The sequence below is a fragment of the Camelina sativa genome, chromosome 18 (assembly GCF_000633955.1).
Source record: "Camelina sativa cultivar DH55 chromosome 18, Cs, whole genome shotgun sequence".
Lineage (NCBI taxonomy): Eukaryota > Viridiplantae > Streptophyta > Magnoliopsida > Brassicales > Brassicaceae > Camelina > Camelina sativa.
In genome coordinates, this window is record NC_025702.1 from 12,527,807 (window position 1) to 12,547,026 (window position 19,220).

Genomic DNA, 19,220 nt, shown 5'->3' on the forward strand with positions numbered 1-19,220 from the left:
TTTTTTTTTTTTTTTTTTTGTAGCGAGACGAATTGAGGGATATGGGTATATTCGAAGAGTATATCTTGCATGAAGGAATCTTTGAACACAATACTAATTAAGAAGCATCTCTCGTCTACTCATTTTGCTATCTCTTCGCTCTCTCTTCTCTTTCTCTGGTTCTTTAGATTATAACTTCCATCTCTCAGCTACGCACATAATTCACCGACGAAAAGCTTAATGAAGCTTTGGTTTCAGGCAGAAACAGTACCAGGCATGTCGTCCTCTTCTCATCTCTTTCGTATTTTTTGTGTTTGTTTCAAGAATTACAAGCTAGCTTGTTGAGTTGTTTCATCATCTTATAATAAATGTTTCATAACTATAGAAGCTATCCTTCATGAATGTTTTTTTTTTTTGATGCATGAAAGATTCATGAAACCTAGCTAGAATCAATGTTTATATCAATTCATTGAACTGTTTTCTAATATTATGATCTTTATTCATTTATAGAGATAATAATCATAGCCTAGTGATTTTAGCGTAATTGAATAGGACTCTTTGTAATTCTTATTTTTATGCAGAAACTTTAAGAAACAGTTGTGTTCTCATATAGGTACACAGAAACACGTATCTCAACTGAGATTTCGATGTCTCATAGTTACATATTACATTCGCAGAACAAATGTGTTGTATTGATCCTCTACACGTGTGTATATATCGACAGTTGGTATTGTATTATCTCTTCCATGTAAAAGCAGTGTCTCCTTCTCTTAGCCTCTGTTTGCAGCAAGATTATCTTTAAGCCCTTATGTTTTCATCAGCTTGATCATTGAATCACTGCATCATTGCTTGTATGACAATTTCTGTCGAAAGACGTCAGATTATGATAAATTTAGTTTCTAATGTTCTATCTTTGATATAGTTCAGCAGTCAAGAGGAGCTTACTTGGTCGACAAATTGGAATGTGAAGGGTTATTGTTATGTGAGAGAAGGTCCAACTTTGACGGGTTTTACCATCCTGAAAGTTCTTCTTGCATACTCAAATGCCAAAACCAGAAGTCCGAAGAGGAAAAGTAGAAAGCGATTGAACTTTTCCATTATGAAATGTCCAGGAGAGACGGCACTCTTGCTTTCCGAGGAGCTTCTAATCAATGTTAGTCTCATCTTGAAATAACCTGAGGAAACGAAACAGAGCAAGCATTTAATGGTATACTGATGCTAGTCTAAGAACAACACCTTCAACGAAAAAGGCTGGTCTAAAAGGCCTAAACAATGGAGAAGTGTGTATATCTATACCTGGATCTTCCATGGTGAGGTTAGTCCAATCAGTTGGTTTTTTCTTCATTTCTGACGCCTTGATTAACTCGAGAAGAGATTTATTAACCTGAAATTGACCAGAAGGTACATGTTAATCTTTTTTTTTTCCAGGTTCTGAGGAAATAGAGATACTGACAACTGATCAGAGCATGGGAAACTTTGTTCCCTCTTCCATATTGTGGCAAGCAATGCTATTCCTAAAACACCTCAGAGCCTGTAAGTCTTTATAGTTTGCTATCGTAACAAACACCGACTACACGATTAAGTAACAGTATGATTGCATACAACTTTCGATCAGTAAAACAGTCAAAATTCTTCCAAGCAGGCTCTCTGAACTTTTCTCCATATATGATTAAGTCAGTTAATTAAATTCATAGCCAACTTGTTCTTATTTTCAGGATAGTGTGATTTCATTTCGGTCTTATATATTTTCTGTTAAGTTACGGTAATCTGAGTATGACATCCACTAACATTTACAGCGGATTAAGTCTTACATACATCGGATGCAAAAGAGATAGAGAAGGTAGACATGAATGAATAAATAAGACAGTAGTACCTCTTCTGTTCTCTCGTGGCTTACAAGATGACCTCCATGAAGATCCACCATTTTAGCAACAGGATATAGTCTCTGTGCCAATCTTCTTGCGTAACATATCTGAGCAATCACATCATGTCTGCATATAACCCACCACATACTCAAATTAGATACTATGTAGAGGTAAAGATGCTTTACAAGATCAACAAACTCAAGACTGAGTGCATGAGGTGACTTTGATTCTAATTGCGTTGGTGTTGCATACCTTCCATGAATGACTGAGACAAGAAATCCAGCCGAGCGGATTAGTTCAATCTCTGGTTTTGTGATTTTGTGTAACCAACAAGCATTAAGTTGGCCATCAAACCCGTGCTTGGACTGCATTCCAGTTTCTGATATTCCCTTTACATATTGCTGTATTGCATCTCTCAAATATTAGTTCCCTTAAATCATTCATTAGTAGTATATATAGTAGAAAATTTCACATAAAGACTAGTATACCCACCTCGTATAAAATTGCCCGTCTTGTGTTAGTTCCTACTGATTCTTCTAGGTAATCCTGCATATACAAACAGCATGAGAACGCTCAAATATTTCTTCAGGACAGTAATAAAAATTTACTTTATTTACATAATTATTAAAGACCAATGGTTTGATGTAGTTAATTGTTAATAATTCTTCGAGAGTAATGACTTTGTCAGCCAATTCACTCATTTGATCGCTTGCTCCAACGGCACAGAGAGAACAGCAGCAATATTTGCAATATAGAACGAAAGTTGCAATGAAGCAAACTTTCAAAAAATGCATTTTCAAACTCTATTAACAAATGCTCAATGCCAAATTTTGTTCTTACAAATTCAGAACATCAAAGAAGAAACTAAAAAGTCCCCACCTTTGAATAATGTGTGTCCAAATCAACAGCTGCCCTTTGATGAGGAGTCTTTGCCTTCAGAAAACGTATCGCAATTGAAATTGTTTGTCGGTCAAGCTGAAAGCACATAAAAAAGCAAAAGGCCATAGTCAGATTTTTTGTATCTAAGTGTGTATCTTGTGATACATAAAAACAAAACTTTATCTACATATGAGAAACAGATTCACACATAGGAACAAGGTCAGTGCTATCAAAAGAAAGAAGATTCAACAATAGCGCCACGTCTATCGTTCAAGTACCTTGGGGAAACATTCGAAACCTCCACCTGTAACATTAAGCAAAGCCAAAGAAAGAACCCGTTCGGGCACCAACGCAGCTAACTTGCAAGCTATCATTGCTCCTGTTAATCAAAAAGCCAAAAGAACTAAGAAGCAATAAAACTACTTAAAGTACCAATAAAACACAAACCAAAAGTTACCCATAGAATGGCCAATGATGTGAGCTCTCTTCCAACCCAAATGATCCAACAAACTAATTGAATCCTTTGCCATTATCGTTGTTCTGCACCAATATACAAAAGCCAAATTGAGTGAAAGCTAACAAAACCAATTTCACAAATTAAGAACACAAAGTAGAGAATTAAGTTCTTCAATATTGAAATTGGGGGCAACAGAAAGAGAAAGAGACTAACGTGTACTCGGATTTGTGGGTAGGTATGGAGCTTCGACCCATACCACGATTATCAAAAGCACAAACCTCGATGCCTGAATCATCATCGGAAACGATTCCATCCTCCTCGTCGTCGTCGTTGGGTTTATCTTTCCCAGTCAATCCCTTGATTTGAGGACCCCAAGATTCATGGGTTCCAGCTAAACCTGAAACAATTAAAAAAAAAAAACAATTGAAATCGAAATCTCTCAGGGTAACCAATCAAAAGAGGGAAAAAGATGGGAGATTTACAGACCAATGATGAGAAGAGCTTTGACAGGACCATGACCATATGTTCTGTAAAAGATCTTGACTGCGGCATTGTTAAGCGTCGTCTCTGGGCCGACGTCTTCTTTCACCACCTCGCAAAAGGCATCGTTTTTTTTTTTTTTTTTTTTGATTTCTCAAACTCTGAAATGTCTGGGTGGGGATCGGATTGAGCAACCGGAGAAAAATAAAAGAAGAGGAGAAGAAATGAAAGAACTTTTCTATAGAGAGACAGACAGAGAGATTGGGTTTGTGCCTTTTGTGGTGGTTCGGTTCGGTTCGGTTCTTTTTGGGTGGAGGTTATGACTGCCACGTAGGATTGGTCGGCTGGATTTTATTGGCGGGTAAATATCTAATACAAAAGGTCAACGGTCAAACTTTTTACACGAAAAAAAAGAAAAGAAATTAGTATTATATTTTTTTGACATGAGAAATTATTATTATACCGTGTAGAAAAATAGCACGTGAAAAAAGTAACACTCACGCATCAATTAAGATATCAACTAGGCTATTTGATGATATTATCAATGTGTTCTTTTTTTATTTTCTTTATCAAGGAACATCTCAATTCCATCCCATCAATTTTTCTATTAATCTGGATATTCATTATTTATATTTTATAAATACATATGATGTGATAGAAATATAATGAGAAATAGTCAAGAAATACGGTCACGAACCATTCTTTTGAAATGTTTCAGTAGTATTCTAAAATATAATAAGCAAGAAACCAAAATTTTTAGTTAAAGAAAATACCATAACTCAAGTCTTCATATGGCTCTTATTTTAGAATTTTTCAAGGGTTGTTTTGTCATGTTGTAATGTAGACTGTAGACGACATGTGGTGGTGTAATTTCAGTGACAATATTCATAACAGAAAACAAAAACTCTGTAGTATGAGGAGCATGTTTCGATATGCTATTTTTTTCTCATTCTAGTTATTTGTAAGTTTTGTTTTTTCTTGTGAAGATTGGATCGATCCTTACAATGATAATAAATTTGTTCACAATTTTTAGATTTATAAAGTTTCGTTTCAAATTGGATATTTAGTTGGAATTTGTTATCTTTTAATTTTAGAAATATAAGTTTCGGGTCAGTTAAATTCTATTTTGATTTTTATTATAAATACCTTTAAATAAAATATTTTAATCAATTATAAAATTTCTAATTTTTAGGTCAATAATTTTGGTCTAGTCCAGATTAGATTAGACCTAAAAATGGTATTCAAGGATCCAAAACTTATATTCCCCAAATGATTTTTTTACCATATGAGTGTATTCATAGTCCAACATTTGAACACACCTACTATATCTACTATATATTAAAAGGAAAAATTAATGTTCAAAATTTTTACTTTTGTTATATATTCAATCAATGATTATTATATTTTCATTTTTATCTTGTTTTCTTAAATATTAGATTCATCAAAGATTTTTCCCTAAATCTTTGTAACAAAAAGAATTATTTTCCTAATATATTAAATTATTAATAAAAATGAAACTGTTGTCTTTACAAAAAAAAGTTTACACATTTTAATATTTTATTACTAGACAAATTTTTAAAGAATATCATTTGAAATTAAATTTTAATATAATATTTTAATGTTTAAACAACATGATATATAGTTTAAATTTTGACTTATTTACGATTTCCACCGTTTTATTTTAATTGTCGTTCTAAAACTTCAAAGGTGTGTTGTAATAGGTGTCATTTTAGGTTTTCATAAATGTTTGAGAAGAATTCTATTTTATCCTTAATATTTTATTGTAACATCGAATGAAAATAATTTAGAAGAAATTTATATGAGGTAAAACAGAAACATTTATTTGTTTTTGAAATTTACGTAAAACCATTTTACGGAACTTAATCTGAAACGGAAAATCTATATCTACTAGTAAAATAAAATAAATATAGTAACATTTATAATAAATATCAATACCAAATTCAAACCACAAAATGCAATTTATTTTAAATTTAAAAACAATTTTAAATTCGTGCGTGTGTGACACGAAATATCATCTAATTGGTTACATATTTAATCATATCATATCAACTAATATAGTAACAATTATAAGAACTAACATTACCAAATAGAAACAAAAAAAATACAATGCATTTTATATTTAAAAGTAATTTTACAACCGTGATACGGAATATCATCTAATTGGTTACGTATTTAATCATATCATATTTTTCAAAAAATGTTATGTACTACATTTTCATTATCTAGTAATACGTTATGCGAGCCAAAGAGTTAATCTTGACCCATGCCGATTCAATGTCTAGCTCTAGCAAATCTGTTTTAGCTTAATAATATGAGTCTTTTGAGTTGTTGAAGATTAACCATACCCAAAAATTTCTATAAGGTTCTCAAAACGATAACGTTTTGTATATTATTTATTACTCAGGCCAATACCGTAGTTAGCGCACACCACTAAAACACCCTTGGCACGGTCTCTCTCTCTATACTCTCAACTTCAAAACTTGGTTTCCTTTTTTTTTTTTTGATTCACAAATCACAAGAACCCTCATTACACCCAATTCGCCTCCATCGAATTTGGACTCGCCTTCCAAGTTTTCCCGTGAAATTGACCGTAAAGTTTCTTCCTTTTCCTAATATCCGGTAAAAAGGAAAGTAATTGGGTACTGTAGACTTATTAGGGTCTTTGTGAACAATCAAATCTCATAGAAACCTTCGGAATTCGAAAAATTTGGGAGCTTTTGCCATCGAGATTGATATAAAAAAGACTAGTTGAGATTGAACTTTTGATTTGTTGGGGTTTGCGGATTTGATTGTAATGGAGAGATCTAGATCGAAGAGAAACTACCACTATGACCAAGACTATGATGGAGATTCCATGCCCAGGTCTAAACCTCGATACAACAATAATTACCATTTTGGCGGCGGCGGCGGCGGCGGCGGAGGGAATAACAGATACCGTGGTGGCGGAGGTGGAGGAGGAAATGGCCGGCCATCGAAGTCTCACCCTGAAACGATGGCAACCACGACTTACCGAATCCTCTGTCACGACGCTAAAGCTGGAGGCGTCATTGGTAAATCCGGAACAATCATTAAGTCGATAAGACAGCACACCGGCGCGTGGATTAACGTGCACGAGCTAGTTCCCGGAGACGCTGAGCGTATCATTGAGATTTCAGACAATCGCCGGCGTGATCCTGATGGGAGAATGCCGTCTTTCTCTCCTGCTCAGGAGGCTCTGTTTAGTGTTCACGATAGGATTCTTGAGAGTGAACCTCAGTTTGGGTATGGTGGTGCACAGACTGAAGAGGAGGAGGATTACGGTGGAGTTAGACCTGGTGGAGGGAGAGTTGTGACTAGACTTGTGGTTTCTAGGATGCATGTTGGTTGCTTGTTGGGTAAAGGTGGGAAGATTATTGAGCAGATGAGGATTGAAACTAAGACTCATATTCGGATTCTTCCAAGAGAGAGTAACTTACCTCGTTGTGTTTCACTCTCTGAAGAGATTGTTCAGGTCTGAAAAAATTGCTATATTTGAGAAATTTAACTAGTTGCAATTTGCCTGAAAATATATTATGAAATGGTGAATCTAATTAAGAATTTGAGAAATGAACTTGAGAGTTAGTGAACTCTACTGAATTGATTGATGGTCTGTGAGATTGAAGCAATGCTTGATAGTTTATAACTATGATTGTGAGCTTGAGGCTGTTTACAATTGTCAAATAACTCTTATGTGTGTTATGGTTTAAGCCTTCTTTAATTTTTGCTTACCTATGGGAAATGCGTTTCTGATGTTTTTACTTTTGTTCAGATTGTTGGTGAACTTCATGCAGTGAAAAACGCTTTAGCCATTGTATCATCGCGTTTAAGAGAGAGTCAGCACCGTGATCGTAGTAATTTCCAAGGGCGTGTACATTCACCAGAACGGCCGTTTCCAGCTGCTTCGGATGATTACATCCCACAGCAAAGAAGACAATCATCAGATAGGTTTCCTCATGGTAATAATTATAGAAACAACAACTTCAGTTCTCGCCAATCCAACTATGCAGAAGAAGCTTCAGCAGTTCCGGTTGGTGAGAATGCACAGCCTTTCTACACTGAAGAGCTTGTGTTCCGCATTCTCTGCCCAGCTGACAAGATTGTTCGGGTTGTTGGGGAATCACAAGGAATAATAGATTTGCTTCAAAACGAGATTGGCGTGGATGTGAGAGTATCTGACCCAGTAGCTGGTTCTGATGAACAGATAATCACCATTTCTTCGGAAGAGGTACTCCAAATATCCCCAGACCTTCTTCTGTATCATCTGTTACATTTACGATTGTGAAGTTGAACTTTTGTGTTCTTATTTTGCTTAGGCTCCTGATGATCCTATGTTCCCTGCTCAAGAAGCCTTGTTGCACATCCAAACTCAGATCATAGATCTTATTCCGGATAAAGATAATGTAATAGCAACAAGGTTACTTGTCTCATCTAGAGACTCCGTATGTTTGGAAGGGAAAGCAGGATCAGTATCTGAGATATCACGATTAACTGGAACAAGCATACAAATTCTAGCTAGGGAAGAACTTCCCCGATGTGCTTCTATCAATGATGTTGCCATACAGGTCTGTTTGTCTATTTTCGAGGATTTGGGCTTTTTTTTCTAAACAACTTCAAGTCTCAAAAGAGAATTCTTATGTCAATGTAGATTGCTGGCGAGATAAGAGCAGCTCGAGAGGCACTTGTTGAATTAACTTTACGATTGAGGAGTCATATGTACAACTCTCAAAAGGAGACACCACCAGCTTCGACATCCACAACTGGCCCTCTTGAAGGTGTTGCAGGAGTAATGGAGGTAGCTTCGTCACATAACACAACTCACTCCCGTGAAGGTCTTACTGGTTCCCATCTGACCTTGCAGCAAGCAGCTAGCACAATGATGTCACAATTTAAGGTTTCTGTTCTTAACAACAATCTTTTTCAATACAAAGGCATCTGTCATCAGTTAGGTTCAGACTCATTATGACATTGAAACAATTATGCATAATGACCTGACTTCTTGGAAAGTAGCGTATGGTTCTTGTCCATCCGTTCAACGTCCCTACCCTATATTGACATATTTTTTTTTTTCTTTCTCGGTTTTGATAGGAAGGTTTTGGATCAGTTGCAAAGGCGGGAGAAAGTGAATACCGGGATGAGGTTCCTGTCACGACAAACAGGTACAGAAACTCTGAATTTTTTTTTTCCGGAACCATAGACAAAAACATATTTCAAAACAACAAGTGCTCGTTTCACACCTCTCCTTTCTGATTTTTGTGTTTTTTTTTTGCTTTCTGTAGAATGGCAGTGCCACTTGTTACTAGGAGCACTCTTGAAGTTGTCTTACCAGATGCAGTTGTTCCTAAGCTCGTTACGAAATCAAGAAACAAGCTTGCACAAATCAGTGAGGTGAATATCTTTTGATTGTAACTAGAATGGTGCAAATCATCAAAAATTCTTGACGCTTTGTCTTTTCTCTTTCCCGCTTGGTTTACAGTGGTCTGGAGCTAGTGTAACCTTAGTTGAAGACCGACCAGAAGAAACACAGAATATCATTCGAATTTCGGGTACACCCGAGCAGGCAGAGAGAGCACAGAGCTTGCTCCAAGGCTTCATCCTGAGCAGTAAGTTTTCTATATTTCCAAACTCTTATATCGAATATTACTGATCGGTAAGTCTGATTTCCGTTCCTTGTTTGGTGTAGTACAAGAGGATGGGCCGTGAGCTTGGACCGGATCATCGGTGAACACAGGGATGTAGATCAAGAAACTGAGAAAATGTGGAGTTATGTATCAATTGTTGAATATATAGGATGTTTTCAGTGGGCAATATGAGCAGTAGCTTAGATGAACAGTCCACATTTTGACCATCACTCTTTGGTTTCAATGTTGTCTATTAATCTTCTTTTACATTATTTTAGTCACTACAGTTTAATCCGAAGGTAATCCATTAAAGACTCTATTTTGCATTCATCTTCATCCATATTGTATTCTTATCTGTATTCTGTAATGTGCAATAAAAAAATTTATAATGAAGTTTTCTCAAATACACGGAATTATACAAATATACGAGATTGGGGCTGTTTTTGCAAAACTAGAAAAGTTTGGGGTGAGAAATTAATTAATTCTTAAGTCTTATTTTTTACAGAAATTGCCACTGCTAAAACCTCACCTGCGGCTTCCTCCTTAGCCCCTTTCTTCCGAGTTCGTGAAAAGGAGCCGTCGCATCGCACCGCCGTCGCTGCTTCACTGGTGATTGATTCTTCCTTATTCCGCTCTTTTCGTTTTCTCTATTCTCTCATATCCGTCGTGTTCTAGGGTATTTTCTTTTTTAAAGATTGTGGAATCTCTCTCATTTGTAATCTGGTCGCAGAGAACATAGTTGAATCGAGAAAATGGCGTACGTTGGGCAAAGCAGAAACGTGATTCGTCATGTAGTTTCAAGAGGGAAAGCTTATCACAAGTCTGAAAATGCGATTCATCATCCTCTCCTTTTCGCTTGTCAAGGTGTTAGATACAGGAAATTGGAAGTTATTCTTACAACAGTGAGTTTTTATGATTCTGGAAATGAGTCTTTTGAAATGAATCAGATGTTTTGTGGTGTTTTTTTTTTTGACTATTCTTTTGATCTGATCTGGTTTTGTTATAGGGGATAGAGAAGCTTGGCAAAGCTGGTGAGACTGTGAAAGTAGCTCCTGGATACTTCAGGAATCATCTTATGCCTAAACTACTTGCTGTGCCTAACATTGACAAGTATGCTCATCTCATCCGAGAGCAACGCAAGGTTTATTCACACGTCCTTCTTCTTTTAAGCTCATACTAGTTGTTGTTGGTATCTAGGTTGTGTTCTTGATGATGTGTAGTTCTGGATGTCAAGGGTAAAGCAGATAACTTTTGAACTGATATGATAATGTTATGGTACTGAAGCTATTTTTGTTTAGTGTTAAGAGGAGGCTTTTCCTTTCATTTGATTTCGTGATGGGGATTATGTTCAGATGTAAAGGGAACCGCAGATAGTTTTGGTTTGCCCTGATGATGTTATGGTACTACAGTAATTTTGGGAAAGTGTTTGATTTCTCTTGATTGGGAATATGTTCAGATGTATAATCATGAAGAAGAAAAAGAGGAGGTTAAGGTGGTTCATAAAACTTCTGAAGTCCAGACAAAGGAGTATGAAAAGGCTGCAAAGCGCCTGGCGAATGCTAATTTGGTAAATTTAACTAACCCTCTTAACTCTCAGCATTCTTGTTCCTGTGGAATATTTAAAAATGGTGTATACATGGGATCCATTTTTGTGATTTTAACAGGTATTGAGGAAGTTGATTGACAAGGAAAAGTTCAAAAACCGCTCTTCAAAAGACGACAAACCTGATGTACAAACTCCTGTGACAAAGGAAGAGATTGTCGCTGAGGTAAATTGTTCTTTCCGTGTAAGTGAAGACAAGTTTTTTTGCAACTATATCTTGTAATGATTGGTTATTGTGTGGGGTTTATGAAGGTGGCGAGGCAGCTCTGTGTGAAGATTGATCCAGACAACGTGGTTTTAACGGCGCCTTTGGAAACATTTGGCGAGTACGAGGTGCCTCTGAAATTCCCCAAGACAATTCCTTTGCCACAAGGAACTGTGCAATGGATTCTCAAAGTCAAAGTCCGTGGCCATTAACTCTCCGCATTTGGAAGTCTTCCTTCAGTGATAGTTCTCTTCTCCAATCTGTTTTAATGTAGTCTTTGGAATTGCAGAAACATTGTTAGCAAACACAAATGAGTTGCATTTCCCTTTCACTCGTTTCTATTTTGTAGTTGTATAAACCGGGTTTAGTCCGGTTTTAAATTCAAACCATATGAATCAAAGTTTTGTTGTATCAAAACCGAATTCGACCAGAATATTATAATAAGTTAAGGGTTTTTGTGCAAATTATTCATGTGTCTATTTAGAACAGTTTAAAACATTTGGGTCTAAACTATAAAATTATATTATTTCCGGCCCTCTAAAATTAGCTCATCAGTCATATTGATAGATTAAAACGGCGCTATTTCTCAGTCGGCGACTCAGCGCCAGCGGTACCGTGGCCACGAGAACGAAGAGCTTCACACTCCGTCGTCAATGGTGTCTTCTATTTCTCTCCTCTCTTCGACGACTCTTCTCACCAAATGGTAAACGATTCATTTGTCGCTTTGAAGTTTAAGCCTTTTAGTGAAAAAAGCTTAGTCTTTTAATTTCTGAGTCTGGTATCATATTACTGTTAAGTAGCTTAAGTTTGATCCAAAATGACTTGGTTTAGCTCAATATCTCTCTAGAAGAATTGGGTATCCGAAAATGTTTGGCTTTTGTGTCTTTGTTGAATTTGTGATTTTGGGTTTTCAGGGCGAGTCAGTTAAGTTCTCAGTCGAGTATTTCTCCGAGAGATTCGACATGGCAGTGTGTTTGTTTCCGTAATCAGAAACGCAAACCTGTGCTCTACTTAATTCCCGCCCGCCATTTTTTATCGACTCCAGTTGATTCAATCACTTCCTCAGAAACGGCCTCAACTCATGTTACTTCTGGTGTTTCTGAAGTTGAAAGGTGAGAACTTGATTGGTTTTGATTGATGTTTTTGTTTTAACTCATGGAAAGAAGAATTTAGATGAGTTTTTTTGTCTGTCTAAAGCAGGTCTACTCCAAGCAACAATGTTAATGAGATGAAAGAGTTCGAGATGGAATTGCAAGAGTTGTTTAACGAAGTCAAAGCTATGGTGAAGATGGGTAAGGAAAGAGACGCAATGGACCTTCTCCGAGCGAATTATGTTGCTGTGAAAGAAGAGATGGATTCCGGTTTGAAAGGTATCGAACAAGCTGCTGTTCTTGACATCATTGCGTTGGGATATATGGCTGTTGGAGACTTGAAACCTGTCCGGGCATTGCTTGATATGGTGAGTCTGAAGCCAGATATCAGAAAAAACTCTGTTTCTTTATTGTGTTGTATATGTCTAAAACAGTAAGTTAACAAATGCAGATAAACAAGATTGTTGATAATTTAGAGGACTCCGAACCTCTTTTGGATTCAGTACTTATGCATGCTGGCAGTATGTATTCGGCAATAGGAAGGTTCGAAAACGCTATACTCGCTCAACAAAGGGCTGTTCGTATATTAGAGAATAGATATGGTAATGATCTTCGAAACCCATATTTTTTTTTTTTGCTTTCATTTGTCCTTAACCAACACCACTTCTGTGCGCTAGGTAAATGCAATACTCTACTCGTCACACCATTACTTGGTTTGGCAAAGAGTTTTGCTTCTGATGGAAAAGCCACTAAAGCGGTAGGTGTTTATGAGCGTACGGTGACTATCTTGGAACGGAATAGAGGTTCTGAAAGTGAGGATCTAGTGGTGCCGTTATTTTCACTTGGTAAACTTCTGCTCAAAGAAGGTAAAGCTGCTGAAGCGGAAATTCCTTTTACCAGGTACGCTGTGAAAAGAACTCAATGGTGAAAGTTTTTTACATTAGTTATTCCCAAATTTATGTGATTTATTTCCATTTTCTTTCCATCTGTTAGGATTATAAATATATACAAGAAGATATATGGAGAGAAAGATGGAAGAGTTGGCATGGCTATGTGTTCCCTTGCTAATGCTAAGTGCTCAAAAGGTAGGTTCTATAATTCCCTACTCTGTTTTGATGTGGTAACTATGAGTTTTGTTGAAGAGATGGTCTTATACCTCGGGTTTTCTTAACAGGCGATGCAGATGAAGCCGTTGATATCTACAAGAACGCTCTACGCATAATCAAAGATTCAAATTATATGGCAATAGACAACAGTGTCTTGGAAAACATGAGGATAGATCTTGCCGAGCTGCTTCATTTTGTTGGAAGGTAAACTCCTTTGCCTCTAATCTTCTTCCTGTGATTGAGGAACTCAATTAAGCCACTAGCATTTGCTTTGTTCGCAGGGGAGATGAAGGACGGGAGTTACTAGAAGAATGCTTATTAATAAACGAGAGACTTAAAGGGAAAAACCATCCTAGCATGGCTACACATCTTATAAACCTTGCAGCATCTTACTCACGTTCCAAGAATTATGTAGAGGCAGAACGATTGCTGAGAACTTGTTTGGACATCATGGAGAAATCGGTTGGCTCAGATGATCAGTCCGTAACTTTCCCAATGCTGAATCTTGCAGTTACTCTTTCTCAGTTGAACCGTGATGAGGAAGCCGAGCAAATAGCCATAAAGGTTCTAAGAATCCGTGAGAACGCATTTGGCAAAGACTCTCTCCCTGTTGGTATAATATCTCTCTTCCACAATATGATCAAATGAAATTTCTTGTATGAATAAAACTTTCAAAGTTTGTTTCCTCGATGGTATATATCTATCTCCACTATATGTTCCCAATGCAGGTGAGGCGCTGGACTGTTTGGTGTCTATCCAAGCGAGATTAGGAAGAGATGATGAAGAACTACTGGAATTGCTGAAAAGGGTTATGATGATCCAAGAGAAAGAGTTTGGTCCTTCAGCACAAGAACTCATTGTTACACTCCAGAAGATTGTGCACTTCTTGGATAAATTGGAGATGAAAGATGAGAAATTTAAGTTTAGAAGAAGATTAGCTTTGATTAGAGAGAGATACAAGCAGAGTCTTAGCTTCTAGAGTATTGTGGTAACGTTGTTAATTTCGAATTTATGTTGTTAATTTAATTATTCCAAAGAACGACAAATGTGATTAGCGACAAGTCCGAGGTGTGTGAGGGAGGATTAACATAAAATTAATAAAATAATCAAAATCTTTAATCACGCAAATACTGTTTTTTGTCTTTTCTCTTAAAACACAGATCTCTCTCTCATCAAAATCATCAGATGAAGAAGATGAGGAGTGAAACGTCTCCGTTAACGAAGAAGAAGAAGAAGGAAGGATTGGGGTGGATAGAGTTAATCAGAGGATGGAGTTGTGTATTCCAAGAGTTTCTCTTCCAGAGAGTCATGTCGTCTCATTTACAGAATCCACTTCCTCTTCCTTCGCTCAACCACCTCACCTGCATTGTCACTGGCTCCACCAGCGGCATTGGTCGCGAAACCGCTAGGTTTTTTTGAATTCGTGTTGGTCGATTTTGGTTAGGAATTTGTGAACATGAAGAAGAGTAGCTGATCTTTTGAGTTGGTTTGTGTGAAAATTTGCAGGCAGCTTGCAGAAGCTGGTGCTCATGTTGTTATGGCTGTGAGGAACACAAAAGCAGCTCATGAGCTGATTCAACAATGGCAGAACGAGTGGTCTGGTAAAGGTCTCCCTCTTAATCTCGAGGTAAATCTTAATCTGATCATCACATCATAGACTATACTTAGCAATGTGTTTGCTTGGAATAAAGCATAGTCAACAATGTGTAATCCAGAAACTGTGAAATGGATCAAGAAGTGTTTGTGATCTTATTATATAAGAATCTATAGATATGATGAGATATACTTATGTTTGTTTTACTACAAGGCCATGGAACTTGATCTTCTCTCTCTTGGTTCGGTTGTCGGATTTTGCAATGTGTGGAACGCGCGATTATCCCCTTTGCATGTTCTAATTAACAATGCCGGCATATTTGCCATGGGAGGTCGGTTGGTTATATAATAATAGAACTTCTATTGCATTTTAGCTCTTAAACTTTGAACTATTTTCTCCTTTGCCAATGAGCTGAAGATTGCCAGATACATGTTTGAGCAAAACCAGCTTAGTTGCTTCCTACCTTGATTTGTGCAGAGGAGCAGAAGTTCTCAAAGGATGGATATGAGCAGCATTTGCAAGTGAACCATTTAGCTCCATCGCTGCTTTCACTACTCCTTTTGCCCTCGCTTATCCGAGGCTCCTCCAGCCGAATCATTAATGTCAACTCTGTTGTAAGTATCAGTTCATGATCACTGAGTTATTTTTTTCGTTTAGTTCTGTAGTGATGTTGAAAAGTTTGAATCTTCTTGGTATCCAACAGATTCTAAACAAAGTGAAAGTTCTTGGTATATATAGATATACAGGGTTACTTCATTACTATTCTTTGTGCATTCCCATCTTATGCAAGATCATTGTTTGTTGGGTTTGCTCTTTTGGTAGATGCATTATGTCGGATTTGTTGACCCGAATGACATGAATGTTGTTTCTGGTAGACGAAAGTTTACAAGCCTCGTAGGATATTCTGGCAGCAAGCTTGCACAGGTGAGAACTTAAACACAAGAGCATTCAAATTTTTTTCTTTCTTTTGTTCTTAGTCTCAGCAACTAATGGACTTACTTTCTATTTCCCTTCAATTGAATCTGGCCAGGTTATGTTTAGCAATGTTCTTTTGAAAAGGCTGCCTCAAGAAACTCACATTAGCGTTGTTTGTTTATCCCCCGGGATTGTCCTTACAAATGTTGTGAGTATTACTCTTAAGTCTCTCTCCATTTCTTGTTCCTCAGGAGTCAGAACTTATATTGCATTAAACCGTTTTGAACATCCAATTCCGCAGGCAAGGGATCTGCCGAGATATGTTCAAGTTCAATATGCGTTGATACCATATTTCATCTTTTCGCCTCAAGAAGGTTGTAGAAGCACACTTTTCTCAGCGACAGACGCTCAGATTCCAGAGCATTGTGAAAAGCTAAAAACGGATGATAAACCCATTTGTACGTTCATATCTCAAGACTGCAAACACACAAAGCCTTCTGAAGAAGCACACAACATAGAAACAGCGAACAGAGTTTGGGAGAAGACGATGGAGCTGATCGGTCTTCCTCTTGATGCATTGGAGAGGCTTATAGAAGGACAAGAGGTGCAATGCCGTTACGGCACTCATCAAGAATAAGTCTTCCTCCCAAGTCTATTAGAAGGCGATATAGGCTCTCTCTCTTCTTTTCTCCATTTGATAGCTTCTACAACATGACCTCAAAGCTGCATTACACTAACGACACACATCCTAAAAGATGAATGATGAGATCTCACGGATTAGCTTTCATATTTTTTTTTAACCAATGTGGTTTTTCTTTTAAGGGTGCAACGGCCTTCTTTTGTAAGTTACAAGAGGCTTTGATTGTTGTCGAAAAAAACGTCGTGTCGTGTTACATATATTTTAGTAGAAAAAGTACCAGGGGATAAATATGTTTAGTTCTTTTAAAATACATTCAATAATAATTAACCTTAATATTGTAACTAAGATATAGTCCAAAGAACCATAGACTTGGTGGGCAAGGCAATTTGTCTTTATTAATAAAAAATCAGGGGACACAGAAATGTTTCAATCTAGGGTTTATTTTACACTATCTGTCTTAACCAAGAGAGGATTATGAGGTCTTCTCTGCTTCTCGGCCGGCTCTCGAGGCTTTGTCTGAGCAAACCACCTGCGCTGGTAAGATCCTCTTGTCTTCTCGCTTTGTTATTGTTGTTAGATCGGATATATATGAGAATCTTGGATTTGCAAATATCTGACATAGTTAGGTTTCGATATACAACCTTATCACTTGTAAGCCTATAAATACGTGATCAATGCGTACTCAGATTCACACAATTACAAATTGTTACTTGTTCTTCTTCTGATGATGATGATGAAGTTGTCTGGAACCCCTCTCTATCACATCGTCGGCGCTGAACCTTATCGGTAGACTCGTCGTTACAGATGTTTCTGAATCTTCTTGTTCTTCTGGGACTGAGGTTTTGGAAAAGAAGGTGCCAATGGAGCTGATGACAGAAACGGGAACGATAGGAGCATCTCATGGCTGAGTAGCTACTTTGAAAGACGGTGTAGTGCGTCTCCAAGATGACCTCAACCCTAGTGCTTCAGATTCAGATCCAAAGCGAATCTCACTGCCTCCTCTTGTTACTCTGCCTCATTGTCAAACCCAATTGGTAACCAACGTGGCCATGTCCTCCTCTTCTCCCGAGGACGAGGACTGCATCGTGGCCGTCAAGTTCCTCGGTCCTCAACTCAGCTTATGCAGACCTGCTCAGAAAAACCCCGAGTGGGTCAACATCAGAATCGAAGATCCAGGCTTCTCGTCCTCCAGACTCACGTATTCAAAGAGAGATGGCATGTTCTCCATGCCTGCTTCAGGAGGCACCCACATATGTTCTTGGGATCTTGATAAACACGAACCACACAACATGCGGATTCCATTCTATGAAGAGTTTGTGCAGTCGGAGTGGGAGCGGTTGTCTCGGTGTTGCAAGAGCGAACACTTGGTGGAATCACCCACAGGTCGAACGTTTCCGGTTAAGTGGTACACACGATGCTGCGAGAAGACACAGAGGGTGCTTACGAAGCGGTTCTTGGTGTTCAAGATAATTGAGAACGAAACCGCTATCTGCACTAATGACATTGGAGATCTCTGTTTTATTCTTTCTTCCAAAGGCGAACCTTTCTGTCTCCAGGCTAGCTTGAATGACCTAACCCCAAACTGCATCTATTACGTGGGAGGCTATGACTTCGGAAAAGTCAATATCGGCAATAATGTTAAGGTTGATGGAATTCAGATTTCCCCAGCCCCTTACGTCATTCAACCTCAATCCTAGTTCCACTTTTCTGTTCTATAACGAGGGCTCTGTTTTTTTTTTTTTGATTCTTGGCGTTAGCCTTTGCATTATTACATTGGAATCTCTAAAAATATATGTGATGACGCTTGCACTTCAATTATGTAATGTTTCTTCCGAAAAAAAAAAACTGAGTTTATGTGGAGTTTGTTTGAGCATCACAATGACACAACTCTTTATGGTTCGATTAAGATTGTTAAGACTGAAGAGCAAAAGGAGGGCCATGCACGGTGTCATCAACACTGAGATTATTGCTAAGCCAAAGGCATGCACATTGGGGAGCTCTATGAGTTTGTCAGAAACCAAAATACAAGAACATCAATAACATGAGAAGTTAGTGTATCAATAACCTTTCGTTTTTTCCTTTACTTTTGAACAATAGACAAAACCTTTCGTATGATCCATATTCCCCTGTAATTTCACTTTATACCGCTTTGCAAATGCTTTTTTTTTTCTTTTTTCTTTTGGAAAATGGTAGTTTGTCACTTGTTTGCTTCATGATCGATCCTGAAAACATGTTACTGTCCACTACTATGTATCTTCTTATTGAAACAGAGCATTCTCTCTGTCATTCGCACACTTAATTAATTGCTGACAACAAGTTAGAAGCGGTTCTGAGGAGTGAAAACGTTGATTAGTCATCAGACTTACCACACCCTCATCCTCCTCCTCAAAAGCGTTTATGGGTTCGGATCTGGAGTCAAGCTTGAACGGGTGGAGCTAATCTCGTAGCCGTGTGGTTCTTGTTCTCATTGGCGGGGCTCTTCTCTTCATGCCGTCAAGCGTCTTACAAATGAGGGCTACAACAGTCTCATATAATCGTGTTTGACCTCTTGGCTCAAAGTGTTCCAATACATGAATCTTAAAGTCCCATTTGCATCTTCCTCTTAAAAAGTGTAAATTCTTTTATGTTATACTCAGGTGACCATCCTCATCTCACACTCCCTTAGCCAACTTATTCCATAATCATGTCCCACATTAGAAAATAACAAATCATTTCAATTATTTATCTAGTCATACACGAACTACTATTA

The 19,220-nt window shown here is 37.6% G+C and overlaps 5 protein-coding genes across 5 annotated transcripts; 4 read left to right on the forward strand and 1 right to left on the reverse strand.

Moving 5' to 3' along the window:
• On the reverse strand, nucleotides 524–3,910 carry LOC104761314 (putative aminoacrylate hydrolase RutD). The gene is made up of 11 exons (XM_010484385.2): nucleotides 3,667–3,910; nucleotides 3,394–3,577; nucleotides 3,181–3,263; nucleotides 3,002–3,102; nucleotides 2,724–2,819; nucleotides 2,337–2,390; nucleotides 2,097–2,245; nucleotides 1,853–1,970; nucleotides 1,276–1,363; nucleotides 925–1,154; nucleotides 524–842 (listed from the first exon to the last, which is right to left on the reverse strand). Exons 2-10 carry the CDS (start codon nucleotides 3,432–3,434, stop codon nucleotides 958–960), a joined length of 927 nt encoding a protein of 308 aa, XP_010482687.2. The 5' UTR covers nucleotides 3,435–3,577; nucleotides 3,667–3,910; the 3' UTR covers nucleotides 524–842; nucleotides 925–957.
• Nucleotides 6,109–9,653, forward strand: LOC104761315 (KH domain-containing protein HEN4-like). The gene is made up of 8 exons (XM_010484387.2): nucleotides 6,109–7,171; nucleotides 7,469–7,924; nucleotides 8,013–8,261; nucleotides 8,345–8,590; nucleotides 8,785–8,855; nucleotides 8,976–9,084; nucleotides 9,173–9,299; nucleotides 9,380–9,653. The coding sequence occupies exons 1-8, from the start codon at nucleotides 6,476–6,478 to the stop codon at nucleotides 9,397–9,399; spliced, it is 1,974 nt and encodes a 657-aa protein (XP_010482689.1). The 5' UTR covers nucleotides 6,109–6,475; the 3' UTR covers nucleotides 9,400–9,653.
• On the forward strand, nucleotides 9,825–11,589 carry LOC104761316 (50S ribosomal protein L9). Its single transcript, XM_010484388.2, has 6 exons — nucleotides 9,825–9,926; nucleotides 10,048–10,219; nucleotides 10,324–10,458; nucleotides 10,774–10,884; nucleotides 10,982–11,086; nucleotides 11,173–11,589. Exons 2-6 carry the CDS (start codon nucleotides 10,070–10,072, stop codon nucleotides 11,335–11,337), a joined length of 666 nt encoding a protein of 221 aa, XP_010482690.1. The 5' UTR covers nucleotides 9,825–9,926; nucleotides 10,048–10,069; the 3' UTR covers nucleotides 11,338–11,589.
• LOC104761317 (nephrocystin-3-like) lies at nucleotides 11,677–14,450 on the forward strand. Its single transcript, XM_010484389.2, has 9 exons — nucleotides 11,677–11,828; nucleotides 12,040–12,237; nucleotides 12,326–12,584; nucleotides 12,668–12,818; nucleotides 12,894–13,116; nucleotides 13,210–13,301; nucleotides 13,391–13,526; nucleotides 13,604–13,935; nucleotides 14,051–14,450. Exons 1-9 carry the CDS (start codon nucleotides 11,779–11,781, stop codon nucleotides 14,299–14,301), a joined length of 1,692 nt encoding a protein of 563 aa, XP_010482691.1. The 5' UTR covers nucleotides 11,677–11,778; the 3' UTR covers nucleotides 14,302–14,450.
• Nucleotides 14,490–16,805, forward strand: LOC104761318 (retinol dehydrogenase 12-like). The gene is made up of 7 exons (XM_010484390.2): nucleotides 14,490–14,731; nucleotides 14,829–14,949; nucleotides 15,130–15,247; nucleotides 15,394–15,530; nucleotides 15,739–15,840; nucleotides 15,947–16,039; nucleotides 16,133–16,805. Exons 1-7 carry the CDS (start codon nucleotides 14,508–14,510, stop codon nucleotides 16,466–16,468), a joined length of 1,131 nt encoding a protein of 376 aa, XP_010482692.1. The 5' UTR covers nucleotides 14,490–14,507; the 3' UTR covers nucleotides 16,469–16,805.

Bases quoted from the DNA above. Each gene is read 5' to 3' on its own strand.
- LOC104761318 (XM_010484390.2), top strand. From the start codon at position 14,508: ATGAAGAAGATGAGGAGTGAAACGTCTCCGTTAACGAAGAAGAAGAAG. The intron at 14,950-15,129 runs GTAAATCTTAAT...TTTTACTACAAG, and splicing joins GTCTCCCTCTTAATCTCGAG to GCCATGGAACTTGATCTTCT. The intron at 15,248-15,393 runs GTCGGTTGGTTA...TGATTTGTGCAG, and splicing joins CGGCATATTTGCCATGGGAG to AGGAGCAGAAGTTCTCAAAG.
- LOC104761315 (XM_010484387.2), top strand. From the start codon at position 6,476: ATGGAGAGATCTAGATCGAAGAGAAACTACCACTATGACCAAGACTAT. The intron at 7,925-8,012 runs GTACTCCAAATA...TATTTTGCTTAG, and splicing joins TCACCATTTCTTCGGAAGAG to GCTCCTGATGATCCTATGTT. The intron at 9,085-9,172 runs GTGAATATCTTT...CTTGGTTTACAG, and splicing joins AGCTTGCACAAATCAGTGAG to TGGTCTGGAGCTAGTGTAAC.
- LOC104761316 (XM_010484388.2), top strand. From the start codon at position 10,070: ATGGCGTACGTTGGGCAAAGCAGAAACGTGATTCGTCATGTAGTTTCA. The intron at 10,220-10,323 runs GTGAGTTTTTAT...GTTTTGTTATAG, and splicing joins TGGAAGTTATTCTTACAACA to GGGATAGAGAAGCTTGGCAA. The intron at 10,459-10,773 runs GTTTATTCACAC...GAATATGTTCAG, and splicing joins TCATCCGAGAGCAACGCAAG to ATGTATAATCATGAAGAAGA.
- LOC104761314 (XM_010484385.2), bottom strand. From the start codon at position 3,434: ATGGGTCGAAGCTCCATACCTACCCACAAATCCGAGTACAC. The intron at 2,246-2,336 runs GTGGGTATACTA...GATGCAATACAG, and splicing joins GACGGGCAATTTTATACGAG to CAATATGTAAAGGGAATATC. The intron at 1,971-2,096 runs GTATGCAACACC...GGTTATATGCAG, and splicing joins GTCTCAGTCATTCATGGAAG to ACATGATGTGATTGCTCAGA.
- LOC104761317 (XM_010484389.2), top strand. From the start codon at position 11,779: ATGGTGTCTTCTATTTCTCTCCTCTCTTCGACGACTCTTCTCACCAAA. The intron at 13,117-13,209 runs GTACGCTGTGAA...TCCATCTGTTAG, and splicing joins GCGGAAATTCCTTTTACCAG to GATTATAAATATATACAAGA. The intron at 13,302-13,390 runs GTAGGTTCTATA...TTTTCTTAACAG, and splicing joins TAATGCTAAGTGCTCAAAAG to GCGATGCAGATGAAGCCGTT.